At 40.9% G+C, this 12,337-nt stretch overlaps 1 protein-coding gene across 5 annotated transcripts in view; it reads left to right on the top strand.

The window, feature by feature from the left end:
* The window catches only part of LOC122553908 (short transient receptor potential channel 6-like), a 120,773-nt gene that overhangs the window by 83,635 nt on the left and 24,801 nt on the right, over nucleotides 1-12,337 (top strand). For all 5 annotated transcript variants that reach the window (XM_043698414.1, XM_043698413.1, XM_043698416.1 and 2 more), the window contains 2 exons: nucleotides 2,475-2,670; nucleotides 10,702-10,905. In XM_043698414.1, the coding sequence (XP_043554349.1) occupies nucleotides 2,475-2,670; nucleotides 10,702-10,905 (400 nt within the window). The remainder of the gene's footprint in view (nucleotides 1-2,474; nucleotides 2,671-10,701; nucleotides 10,906-12,337) is intronic.

Raw genomic sequence — 12,337 nt, 5'->3', positions numbered from 1 at the left:
AATATGATAAAATCATTAAGAAGAGAGTCAAACTTCTTCAAATTAGAAGGAAGCAAAGTATGATGGAATGTGAAATACTTTAAGGGAGAAATGGCCCACTTGTATGTTTCTCTATTTATATATTAAACATAAAGCTGCCCACTCCCACTAATGGCAAGTAACTGTTTGTTTTCATATATTAATGTAATAATTCTGGCATACTGATTATTTCATCCACCTTCTGTTCTTATTTCAGGTTCTCAGCATTTGTAATCATTGACTTTGAAATTATTGTTTAGTTCAGAGACACTTCTCTTCCCAGAATACTCACTTTGGGACAGTCTCTTCTTCACCCTGGCCAATTTTCCTTATCCTCTTTTCCCTTCCCATCTTCATTGCTTTCTGTTTCCCTCATCATCTTTGATCAGATATTTTGAAACATCTCTATTCTCAACAACTGACAAATTCCATGTCAACTGAAATTCAACTTATCACATTTCAGATCCAGATTAGAGTGGTGCTGGAAAAGCACAGCAAGTCAGGCAGCATCCGAGGAGCAGAAAAATCAACATTTTGGGCAACTTTTCCCTTCCCATCTTCATTGCTTTCTGTTTCCCTCATCATCTTTGATCAGATATTTTGAAACATCCCCCTTCACTGCAACATCTCTATTCTCAACAACTGACAAATTCCATGTCAACTGAAATTCAACTTGTCACATTTCAGATCCAGATTAGAGTGGTGCTGGAAAAGCACAGCAAGTCAGGCAGCATCCGAGTAGCAGAAAAATCAACATTTTGGGCAATGTTTCAGGCTTTTGCCTGAAATATTGATTTTCCTGCTCCTCCAATGCTGCCTGACCTGCTGTGCTTTTCCAGCACCACTCTAATCTTGAATCTACTCTCCAGCATCTGCAGTATCCACCACCGCCTACATTTCAGATCCATCCTTGCTTTGAGATAATTGTGAGATGTTCACCATTTCTTGAACAATATTTCTTCCACTGTTCTCCATCCACACTCAGATTCCATGTTCATTCCATTTCAAACACTTCTCTCCCCTTTTTCCCACAATGAAGAGAACATTCCATCCGTTCTTATTCTTCACCCCGTCAGCCTCCTTTGTAAATTAGCTACTTCTAGCTGAAGGATATCATCAAATCTATCTTGTCCTCCTTTCCACATTCAGAGGTGGCCATTCCATTTGCCAACACTTTGACCTACTCTTCAATCATCTCAAATATCCCTTTCCCTTCCCTCGATATTTCCCTGAGCAAATACTGCAGCTGTAAGGTCTGCAGATGGATGCCTGCACTTTTTCTTATCCTTTTGCACTCTCCAGACAAACACTCTGAAGTGAAGCAGTGATTTGCTTGTGTTTTCACCATAACAGTGTGTGCATTTGCTGATTACAATGCAGTTTTCTCTCTTCTGGAGAGATCAAAGTAGTGACTTCAAGTTATCAGTTGCCTGCTATTTTAATGCTTCATCCCACTTCCCCTCTGACCTCTCTATCTTCAGCTTCTTACAATGTTCCAATAAAACTTGGTGGTAGGTTTCAAAGATTGTGAAGCAATGCTTGTCTTGTTTTTTAGGTGGGTCATAGACGATGTCCAAATAGTTAAAAGGAAGCTGATCTCTGATCAGAAATCCTCTCTGAATCTATAACCTCTATAATGTGTCTCTTCAAGTCCAGCCCTCCTTCTCATGTAACCTCTACCTCCTGTGAAATCTAACATAGACTTGAGGAACAACACTTCATGTTTAGATTAGGCACTTGCAGGTCTTCCAAACTTCACACTGAGCTCAACAATTTCAGATTGCGTCACTCCCATTGCGTTCAGACTGTAATTCTTCCAAAGTATTTATATAATCTCTCAACTTGTGTTTTGTTTCCTCACTTTCTCCTTTGCACTTTTGCTTTGCACCATTATTAATTTTATCATTTAATCTCTTATATCTTCCTTCTATCCTAGAACATTCCTCTTGTTCTATCCTCCACTCTTCATCCTATCCACATTCCACAGCCTGTCACGGTGGCTCAGTGGTTAGCACTGCTGCCTCACAGCACCAGGAACTGAGTTCAATTCCACCTTTGGGAGACTGTTTGTGTAGAGTTTACACATTCTCCCCATGTCTCCATGGGTTTTCTCTGGGTGCTATGGTTACCTCCCACAGACCAAAGATGTGCAGGTTGGGTGGATTGGCAAAGCTAAATTGCCCATAATGTCAAGGAATGTGCAGGCTGCATGGATTAGGCATGGGAAATGCAAGGTTACAGGGATAGGGCAGGGGAATGGGCCTGGGTAAAATGTTCTTCGGAGGGATCAGTGTGGACTGAAAGGTCTGCTTCCACATTGTAGGGACTCTGTGATTTTGTTTTTGTAAATAATATTGTGCTTGCACTGTTGTAGATTTTATTAAATTTAAGTTTTCAAAGCGATATCAAAATGCAAACTGGTTTCACTCTTTTTAATATTTCTTTCTGTTTTTCAGTGTTGAAGAAAGCTTTAAAACTTTGTTTTGGGCGATATTTGGATTATCAGAAGTCAAGTCTGTGGTCATCAATTATAGTCACAAATTTATTGAGAACATTGGCTATGTTTTGTATGGTGTATACCATGTGACAATGGTCATTGTCCTCTTAAATATGCTGATTGCGATGATTAATAGCTCTTTTCAGGAGATTGAGGTGAAATTCTAATTTATTTTTAATAGATTTAGCTTTAATATTTAAAACAGGTCATTAGTATACAATGCTGTGAGGAATGAAAAATACTAATTCTGAAATTATGAATTACTGTGAACATTAAAGTATAAGACGGGAATTTATAATGTTTGTGTTGATCAACAATCAAAAAAACTTCAAAGGCTTAACAGTGGCACAGCTTTAATGGGCTGAATGATCTCCTTTGCTATTGTAACTGTTACGTTTGAAATGCTTACTGCAGAGCATGCAATCATAATGCTTTGCAATATTGGTGCTGGCCTACTTATTTTAATACACAAAGTATTCTCAGACTTTCAAAATTCCCCTTTCTAAAATTTTAAACTTTGGTTTGTAACTGTCATCTCTTTCTCAAGTCAAATATTAAATCAATTTTATTAAAATTTCTGTTTGTAGAGAGATCCCTTGATGTCTGATTTAATTAACTTTTGTTTGTTACTAATTACTCATTCTAGTGTAGCCTTATTATTCTAAAATACTTTGTTCTAGGAAGCAGTCCTAAAATATTCTAGATGCTCATTGTCTTTATCCATGAGCTGTTTTCCTTGACACAGTCTATGTGAAAATTAAACTGTCCTATTGCTGGTTGTATTTCTGATCCTGTGTGAACATATTCCCTCACTACAATACTGCTACTAGGTAGATTAAAATTTAAATCCGAGTCGTACATCACTTGATGTACTTTAATACTCATTGTTTGTTTCCACTGCTTGATAGATTGTGTTTATTGACAATATTGCCTTGACCCTTCCTTTAACAATAAAAGAATAGAAAGACACAATTCGTACAGTACAGCCTTTTTGGTGTAAAGGGAGATGCAGCAAGCCGGGACGCTGTGAGGAAAGGTAGAATAAATTGGCAGGAGGATGGGAGTCCAGGCAGAAGGGCAGAAGCAATGCAGAGACCAGAGCAAAAGTTAGAAAAGAGAAAAGTAAAATTGGGTGACAGAATCTTATACAAAAGACAAGGAGATGGCTAGGTTCTACATGGGCAGTAAGTATAAGGGCACTTTATCTGAATGCCCAGAGTATTTGAAACAAAGTTGATGAATTTCTTGTGCAAATCAGTACATTGGGGTATGATTTCATTGTCATTACAGAAATGTGGTTGCAGGGTGGTGATGACTGGGAATTGAATATCCAAGGGTATTAGGTAATTAGGAAGGATAGGCAAGCAAGCAAGGGAGGTGGCTTCGTGCTCTTAATTAAGGATGAGATTAGGACTTTAGGGAGAGACGAAATAGGATCAAAAGAGCAAAATGTTGAATCCATTTTGGTGGAGACCAGAAACAGTAAGGGGAAGAAGTCACTGGTGGGAATAGTTTGTAGGCCACCCAGTAATATTTCTACAGTGGCACAGGCGATCAATCAAGAAATATCTGACGCATGTAAGAATAGAATGGTAGTAGTCATGGGGGACTTTAACAAGCACATTGATTGGCTGAATCAAGTTGGTAGAGGCAGTCTTGAAGAGACGTTCATAGAACTCATCCGTGATAACTTTCTTGAACAGTATGTTACTGAACCTACAAGGGAGTGTGCAGTCTTAGATCTGGTTCTGTGCAATGAGACAGGTAAAATTAATGATCTCGTAGTTAAAGATCCTCTTGGAAAGAGTGATCACAGTATGATTCAATGGCAGGAACAAATGGGGATGAAATAGTTTCATCTAAAATCTGGGTGTTAGTCCTAAACAAGGGCGACTGTAATGGGATGAGGGAAGAGTTGGCTAAGTTAGACTGGGAATTCAAATTATATGGTGGAACAAAAGAGACTTTTCACAGTGCTCAAGGAAAAGTATATTCCGGTCAAAAACAAAGATAGCAAGGGTAGGAAGAACCAGCCTTGGATAACCAAGGAAATAAAGAAAGGCAGCCAGATAAAAGCTCAGGCTTACAAAGTAGTCAAGAGTAGTGGGAAACAGGAAGATTAGGAAAAGTTTAAAAAGCACCAAAGAACCACAAGATAAACAATAAAGAGAAAGGAAAGCTAGATTATGAATGCAAGCTAGCACAGAACATAAAAAACAGATATGATAAGTTTTTATAAATACATAAAATAGAAAAGGATGGCTAAAGTGGATGTAGGTATTAGTGAGTTTTGAGTTGAAAAGTGTGGTGCTGGAAAAGCGCAGCAGGCCAGGCAGCATCTGAGGAGCAAGAGAATCGATGTTTCAGGCATAAGCCCTTCTTCAGGATTCTCCTGCTCCTCGGATGCTGCCTGACCTGCTGCGCTTTTCCAGCACCACACTTTTCAACTCTGATCTCCAGCATCTGCAGTCCTCACTTTCTCCTTAGTGAGTTTTGAGCAGATTTGTAGCTCAGGTTGAGGTTCTGGATGTAGGTTTGTTCGCTGAGCTGGAAGGTTCATTTTCAGAAATCTTGTCACCATACTAGGTAACATCATCAGTGAACCTCCAGATGAAGCACTGGTTGCATGACCCACTTTCTATTTATGTGTTTAGGTTTCCTTGGGTTGGTGATGTCATTTCCTGTGGTGACATTATTTCCTATGATTATGTCATTTCCTGTTCTTTTTCTCGGGGGTGGTAGAATGGGGTCTAACCCGATTTGTTTGTTGATAGAGTTCCGGTTGGAATGACCCGATTTGTTTGTTGATAGAGTTCCGGTTGGAATGCTATGCTTCTCAGAATTCTCATGCATGTCTCTGTTTGGCTTGTCCCAGTCGAAGTGGTGTCCTTCCTCATCTGTATGTAAAGATACTAGTGAGAGAGGTCATGTCTTTTTGTGGCTAGTTGGAGTTCATGTATCCTGGTGGCTAGGTTTCTGCCTGCTTGTCCAATGTAGTGTTTGTTACAGTTCTTGCAGGGTATTTTGTAAATGACATTAGTTTTGTTTGTTGCTGTTTTAGTTTGTTGGTGGGTTTGTGGGCTACCATGATGCCAAGAGGTCTGAGTAATCTGGCCATCATTTCTGAGATGTCTTTGATGTAGGGGAGAGTGGCGAAGGTTCCTGGATGTGTTTTGTCTGCTTGCTGAGAAATCAGCGGATTGTTCTTTTTGAATACACTGTATAGGGATTTTTCTCTGCTCTGTGTAGTTTCTCTGTGCTGCAGTGTGTGGTGGCTTTTTGAAATAATGTTCTAATGCAGCTTCATTTGTGGATGTTGGGACGATTGCTTCTGGAGTTTAGTATTTGGTCCGGATGTATTGTTTTCCTGTAGATGTTGGTTTGAAGTTCCCCATTGGCTGTTCGCTCAACTGTGACATCTAGGAATGGCAGTTTGTTGTTTTTTTACCTCCTCTTTAGTGAATTTTATGCCAGTAAGAGTTTTATTGATGGTCTTGAAGGTTTCCTTGATTTTGTTTCATAGTATGGTGATGAAACATTTGAAAATGAACTTTCCAGCTCAGCAAGCAAACCTACATCCAGGACGTAGGTACTTTGCAGGATGAGAAAGGGGAATTAACATTGGGTAATGCTGAAATGGCTGAGGCCTTGAATAATTATTCTGTATTAGTCTTCACAGTGGAAGATGTGTCTAACATTTCAAAGAATAATGATAAGGATATGATTGGGGGGCAGGTGTGGGGTGGGGTGAGGACTCAATTCAATTGTTATCACTAAACGGGTAGTGTTGAGCAAACTTGAGGGTCAAGAGGCCGATAAGTTCCCTGCTCCTGATGGAATGCATCCCAGGGTGCTGAAAGGAAGCAGAAGTTATAGTAGACGTGTTAGTGGTAATTTACCAAAATTCACTGGACTCTGGCCAGGTCCCACTGGACTGGAAGACAATGAACGTCACGCTGCTGTTTTTAAAAAAGGGTGTCAGCAAAAGCAGTACCTCTAGGCCAGTTAGATTAACATCTGTAGTCAGGAAAATGCTCAAAACTATCATTTAAAAATGTAGTAATAAGACATCTGGGTGTAAAGGGTTCCATCAGGCAGAGGCAGCATCGATTCAGAAAGGGAAAGTCACATTTAAGAAACTACTGGAGTTCTTTGAGGATGTACCAAGCGCGGTGTTTGGAGGGGAACAGGTGAATGTTGTATACTTGGATTTCCAGAAGGCAGTCCATACAGTGCCATATAAAAGACTCCTCTAATTAGATAAGAATGCGTGGAGTTGTGGGGAATGTACTAGCATGGATAAGGGACTGGTTAACCAATCAAAAGTAGAGAGTTTGGATAAATGGGTGTTTCTCTGGTTGGAGATCAGTGGTGAGCGGAGTGCTGCAGGAATCTGCGTTGGGCTATATAAAACAAAAATTTGGAAGAGGAGACTAATTGCAACGTATCCAAGTTTGCTGATAACACTAAATTGAGTGGAACGACAAACTGTGCAGAGGATGTGGTGGGTCTGCACAGAGGTTTAGATCAGTTAAGTGAGTTTGCAAGGGTTTGGCAGATGGGAGTAATATGTTGGTAAATGTCAGGTTATCCACTTTGGAAGTAAAAATAGTAGGTCAGAGTATTACTTAGATGATGAAAGATTGCAGCATGTTGTTGTGCACTGGGACTTAGTGATTCATATACGAACACTCCTAAAAGTAGATTTGCGATTGCAACAGGTAATCAGGAAGGCCAACGGAATATTGGTTTTCATTGCACGAGGAATTGAATTTAAAAGCAGAGAGGTTCTATTGCAATTGGACAAGGTGTTAGCGAGGCAGCATCTGGAGTATTGGGCACAGTTCTGATCTCCTTACTTGAGGAAGGATATACAGAGGAATCTCAATTATCTGGCATTTGATTATCCGAATATCGAATTATCCGGCAAGATCGCAGGTCCCGATGTTCGGCTAAACTATGTTATCTGGCATTTAATTATCCGGAATTCGATTAACCGAATGAAGTACTTCCTACCCGAGTCCTGCAGAGGAGGTTCACCAGGTTGTTTCTGGAGATGAGGGGAGGTTGAGCCGCTTGGGACTGTACTCGCTAGAATTTCGAAGAATGAGAGGGTATCTTATAAAAACACATAAAATTATGAAAGGGATAGATAAAGATGTTGTTCCCACTGGTGGGTGAGGCTAACTCTCAGGAACATGGCCTCAACATTAGGGGGAGTAGATTTAGGACAGGATGAGGAGGAATCTATGGAATTCTCTGCCCAAGGAAGCAGTAGCAGCAGCTTCATTAAATCTATTCAAGACACAGTCGGATGGGTTTTTGCATCGTAGGGAAATTAAGGATTATGGGGATAATGCAGGTAAGAGGAGCTGAGACGATTGATAGATCAGCCAAGATCTTAATGAATGGCACAGCACGCTTGATGGGCCAAATGGCCTACTCCTGCTTCTATTACTATGATGCTGCAATAATAAGTGACCCCAGTTTGCTAAGAACCTTCCTCTCTATACCAATATTCTAGCTGCTTGTCAACTATTCTCCTGTTTCTTTCCTAACATAATGATTCACATTTTGGAAGTACTGTTTTTAATCTAGACTTTAACTCTTTGAAATCACTTCATAAAGCCTCACATTTACGATTATCTGTGCCATTACATATTCCATAAAGGTGATCCCTTGTCACAGTTTGATATCTACATTATCCATTTGCTCCTTCCCATGGATTGTCACCTTGCTGTGATGGAAAGGACTGAGTGCCCTGTTGACGCAGAGAGATAATAACAGCTGTGATGACAGACCCGCCGAAGCGCAACCCACCCATACCCCTACATTTACCCCTTACCTAACACTATGGGTAATTTATCATGGCCAATTCACCTGACCTGCACATCTTTGGACTGTGGGAGGAAACCAGAGCAAACCCACGCAGACATGGGGAGAACGTGCAAACTCCACACAGTCGCCTCTTCAGGAGGTCATGACAGCAAGGCCATGATGCCAGTGTCACCATAGAATCCCTACAGTGTAGAAACAGGCCATTTGGCCCAACACGTCCACACCAACCCTCCAAACAGTAACCCATCCAGACCCATCCCCCCCCTACCCTATTAGTCTACATTTATCCCTGACTAATGCATCTAACCTACACATCCCTGGACATGATGGGCAATTCACCTGACCTGCACACCTTTAGATTATGGGAGGAAACCGAAACACCCGAAGGAAACTCACGCAGCCACAGGGAGAATGTGCAAACTTCACACAGACAATCACCCGAGGCTGGGATTGAACCTGGGACCCTGGCGCTGTGAGGCAGCACTGAGCCACCGTGCTGCCCAGTCACGGTGCAGACATAATGAGACAAGCAGCAGACAGTTGTAGGACAGAATGTGTTAGCGCTCTGAGTGACTCCTTCAGATTGACTCCATTCAATATTTGGTGAAATGCAAGAGACGAAATCCATCTTAGGAACTAAACAAGTCAGAAAAAAAGTAAATTGCAGCCATTTGTACAGACACAATTGGCTAAATGGTCTCATTCTGTGCTCCATCTATTTTGAGTCCATTTCCCTCCTTTTCAACACTGCCATAATCTCTCCTGTTCATAGGCTCCCAGTTGGGCTATCATCTCTGTCACCTATAGCAGGGCATTCAGTACCAATGAATGGCAGGACACTAGGAAGATCTAAGGAACACAGGGATCTGGGGAAGCTTTTCCACAGATCCCTAAAGGTGATAGGGCAAGTTAATAGCGGAATTAGGAAGGCATACAGGACACATGCCTTTATCAGTCATGCAGAGATTATAAAAACAGGGAGGAGTTGTACAAAACTTTGATTAGGCCACAGCTGGAATACTGTGTGCAGGTCTGGTCCCCACACTATAGGAAGGATGTGACTGCACCGGTCAGAGTGCAGAGGAGATTCACCAGGATGCTGCATGGGATGGAACATTTCAACGATGAAGGAAGCTGCAGGAGCTTGGGCTGTTTTCTTTGCAGCAGAGAAGGTTGAGGGGAGACCTGATTATGAGGGGCATGGACAAGGTGAATAGAAAGCAGCTGTTCCCCTTAGTTGAAGGGTCAGTACAGGGACATAATTTTAAAGTGAAAGGCAGAAGGTTTTGAGGGATTTGAGAAAAAGAGTTTTTACCCAGAGGGTAGTGGGAGGTCTACAATGCACTGCCGGTGAGCGGAGTTGAGGTAAGAACTCTCACAAACTTTATCAAGTACATGGATGAGCACTTGAAACAGCCTAACATTTAAGGCTATGGGCAACGTGCTAGAAAGTGTAACTAGTGTAAATTTAGAGTAGTTTTTTTACAGTGCAGGATGAGAGCTGAACCAAAAGGTGAGAAAGAAAGTATCAAAGGTACTCCAAGTTAGAGGGCATGAGGAAAGGGAATGAGAAGATTAATTATTTCTGTGAAAAGACCATAATGAAGAGGAGTGTCACATATTCTTTTTATATATCTTCTATTGAAATCCAGACATGGCAACTGTGAATGTAACAAATCACACACCACCAGGTTATAGTCTAACAGGTTTAATTGGAAGCACACTAGCTTTTGGAGCGACACTCCTTCATCAGGTGGTTGTGGAGCACCTGATAAAGGAGCAGTGCTCTGAAAGCTAGTGTGCTTCCAAATAAATCTGTTGGACTGTAACCTGGTGTTGTGTGATTTTTAACTTTGTGCATCCCAGTCCAACACCGGCCTCTCCGAATCGTGAATGTTACAGTAGACTGTAATTATTATTGCCTTTGAAGATAGGAAATGACCTATTAGCAAAAATAAAGACCATTTATATGAACTGGTAACTATACAAGAATGTCAGTTTCTCAGTGCTAACTTCTTGATGTCACATTTCTGTATTTAAATTGCTGAAGAGAGACACGCTGGAAATGTGTTGCTGGAAAAGCGCAGCAGGTCAGGCAGCATCCAGGGAACAGGAGAATCGACGTTTCGGGCATAAGCCCTTCTTCAGGCTTATGCCCGAAACGTCGATTCTCCTGTTCCCTAGATGCTGCCTGACGTGCTGTGCTTTTCCAGCAACACATTTCCAGCTCTGATCTCCAGCATCTGCAGACCTCACTTTCTCCTCGAAGAGAGACACGCCCATAGGTTACACTGTTAGGAGTCAGTGGTTTATTCTATCATTAACTTTCCATTTTCCTGGCTCTGTAGAATGATGCCGATGTAGAATGGAAGTTTGCCAGAGCCAAACTGTGGATTTCCTATTTTGAAGAGGGGCGAACACTGGCAGTGCCATTTAACTTGGTGCCAAGCCCAAAGTCCTTCTTCTACCTTCTACTGAGATTGAAAAAAACGCTAACCAGCCTTTTGAGATGTAGAAAAGGACAATATCAAGAAAATGCAGAAATGGAAAAGGTAATGGATTAGTAATGACTCTACCCAATGATCGTTTTATGGTGTAGAGGTTTTGGAAAAGATGCATATAATCAAAGTGAAGTGGAAGATCTGCCATTCAGTGTACATGTCTCAAGCAATAAACACATATAAATATGCAACTGTTCCAAATATTGAACTGAACATGAATCAGAAACAGCCAAAAATAATATTTTATGATTAAATGTGTGAAAGTGAACAGTCTTATTGTCATTCAGAAATTGAACAATTTTGAAAAGAAAGACATCTTTGTGAATCTTTTCATATTTCATTCATCAGGACAAATGCAAGAATTCTACATTTGAAATGCTCTCCATAGTTTATACAACAGGAATAAAGGGTGTTCATTCATTATTAAGCCAACTCTGACTGGCCAAGGCAGTTCCATAGAGAAGGAAACAGGAAGGAAAAGGCTTCCATGCTCCTCGATAATTCAAAAACAGCACAAGGCTTGAACATGTTCCTTTTGTTTGTAGAGATGAGGTCCTTGTGTAAAAATGCATGCTGGTTCAAGCAAGCGTAAATAAACATTGTCACAAGCTCAAAACTAAAATAAAGAAGTGCAGATGCTGAAAATCTGAAACAAAATCAGTAAATCTGAAAGCATCTGTGAGGAAAAGGTAGAGTTAATTGAACTGGAACTGTTCTGAAGAAGGGTCGCTGGATCTGAAACATTACTTCTGTCTTCTATCTCCACAGATGCTGTCAGACTTACTGAATTTCTCCAGCGACTTCTATTATTCTTACAATCTCAATCGGTTTGCTTCAGTTGCTTATTGGTGAAGCTATTAGTGTGGTTGGGATTGTTCAGCCAGTCATGGAATCCCATCTAACAGAAATGTTGTTTTATTTTGGGTTTTGTGAGCTGGGCTGGTTGAGTATAATTTGTACTCTGCCTGTTACAAACAACCAAAGAACATGCTGTTTGATTCATTCAGTTAGTCACTATGTACCTGACATCAGGCTTCATTTCAATTCATACATGATGTTGCTCAATTGTGTCTAAGCAGACCATCTTTCAGGATTTATGGCAATAACTGTTACCACTCATGCAACCTTTGAATAGTAGCAGTGGAAAAGGATTTGCTTAAACTGTTTTTATGTTTGTTTTTGAGACACGTTCCCTTTCCAGGGTAATCTGAAGTCAATTTGTCACTTTTCAGTTTGGATCTGGTAGCTTTTGGCTCCTTAGTAAATTTGAGTGATGAAAATGTGTTGCTGGAAAAGCGCAGCAGGTCAGGCAGCATCCAGGGAACAGGAGAATCGACGTTTCGGGCATAAGCCCTTCTTCAGGAATGAGGAAAGTTTGTCCAGCAGGCTAAAATAAAAAGTAGGGAGGAGGGACTTGGGGTAGGGGCGTCGGAAATGTGATAGGTGGAAAGAGGTCAAGGTGAGGGTGATAGGTCAGACTGGG

This window comes from Chiloscyllium plagiosum, chromosome 10, assembly GCF_004010195.1.
Source record: "Chiloscyllium plagiosum isolate BGI_BamShark_2017 chromosome 10, ASM401019v2, whole genome shotgun sequence".
Classification (NCBI taxonomy): Eukaryota; Metazoa; Chordata; class Chondrichthyes; order Orectolobiformes; family Hemiscylliidae; genus Chiloscyllium; species Chiloscyllium plagiosum.
The sequence above is the reverse complement of the archived record's forward strand: the minus strand, read 5'-3'. Positions and strand labels throughout refer to the sequence as shown.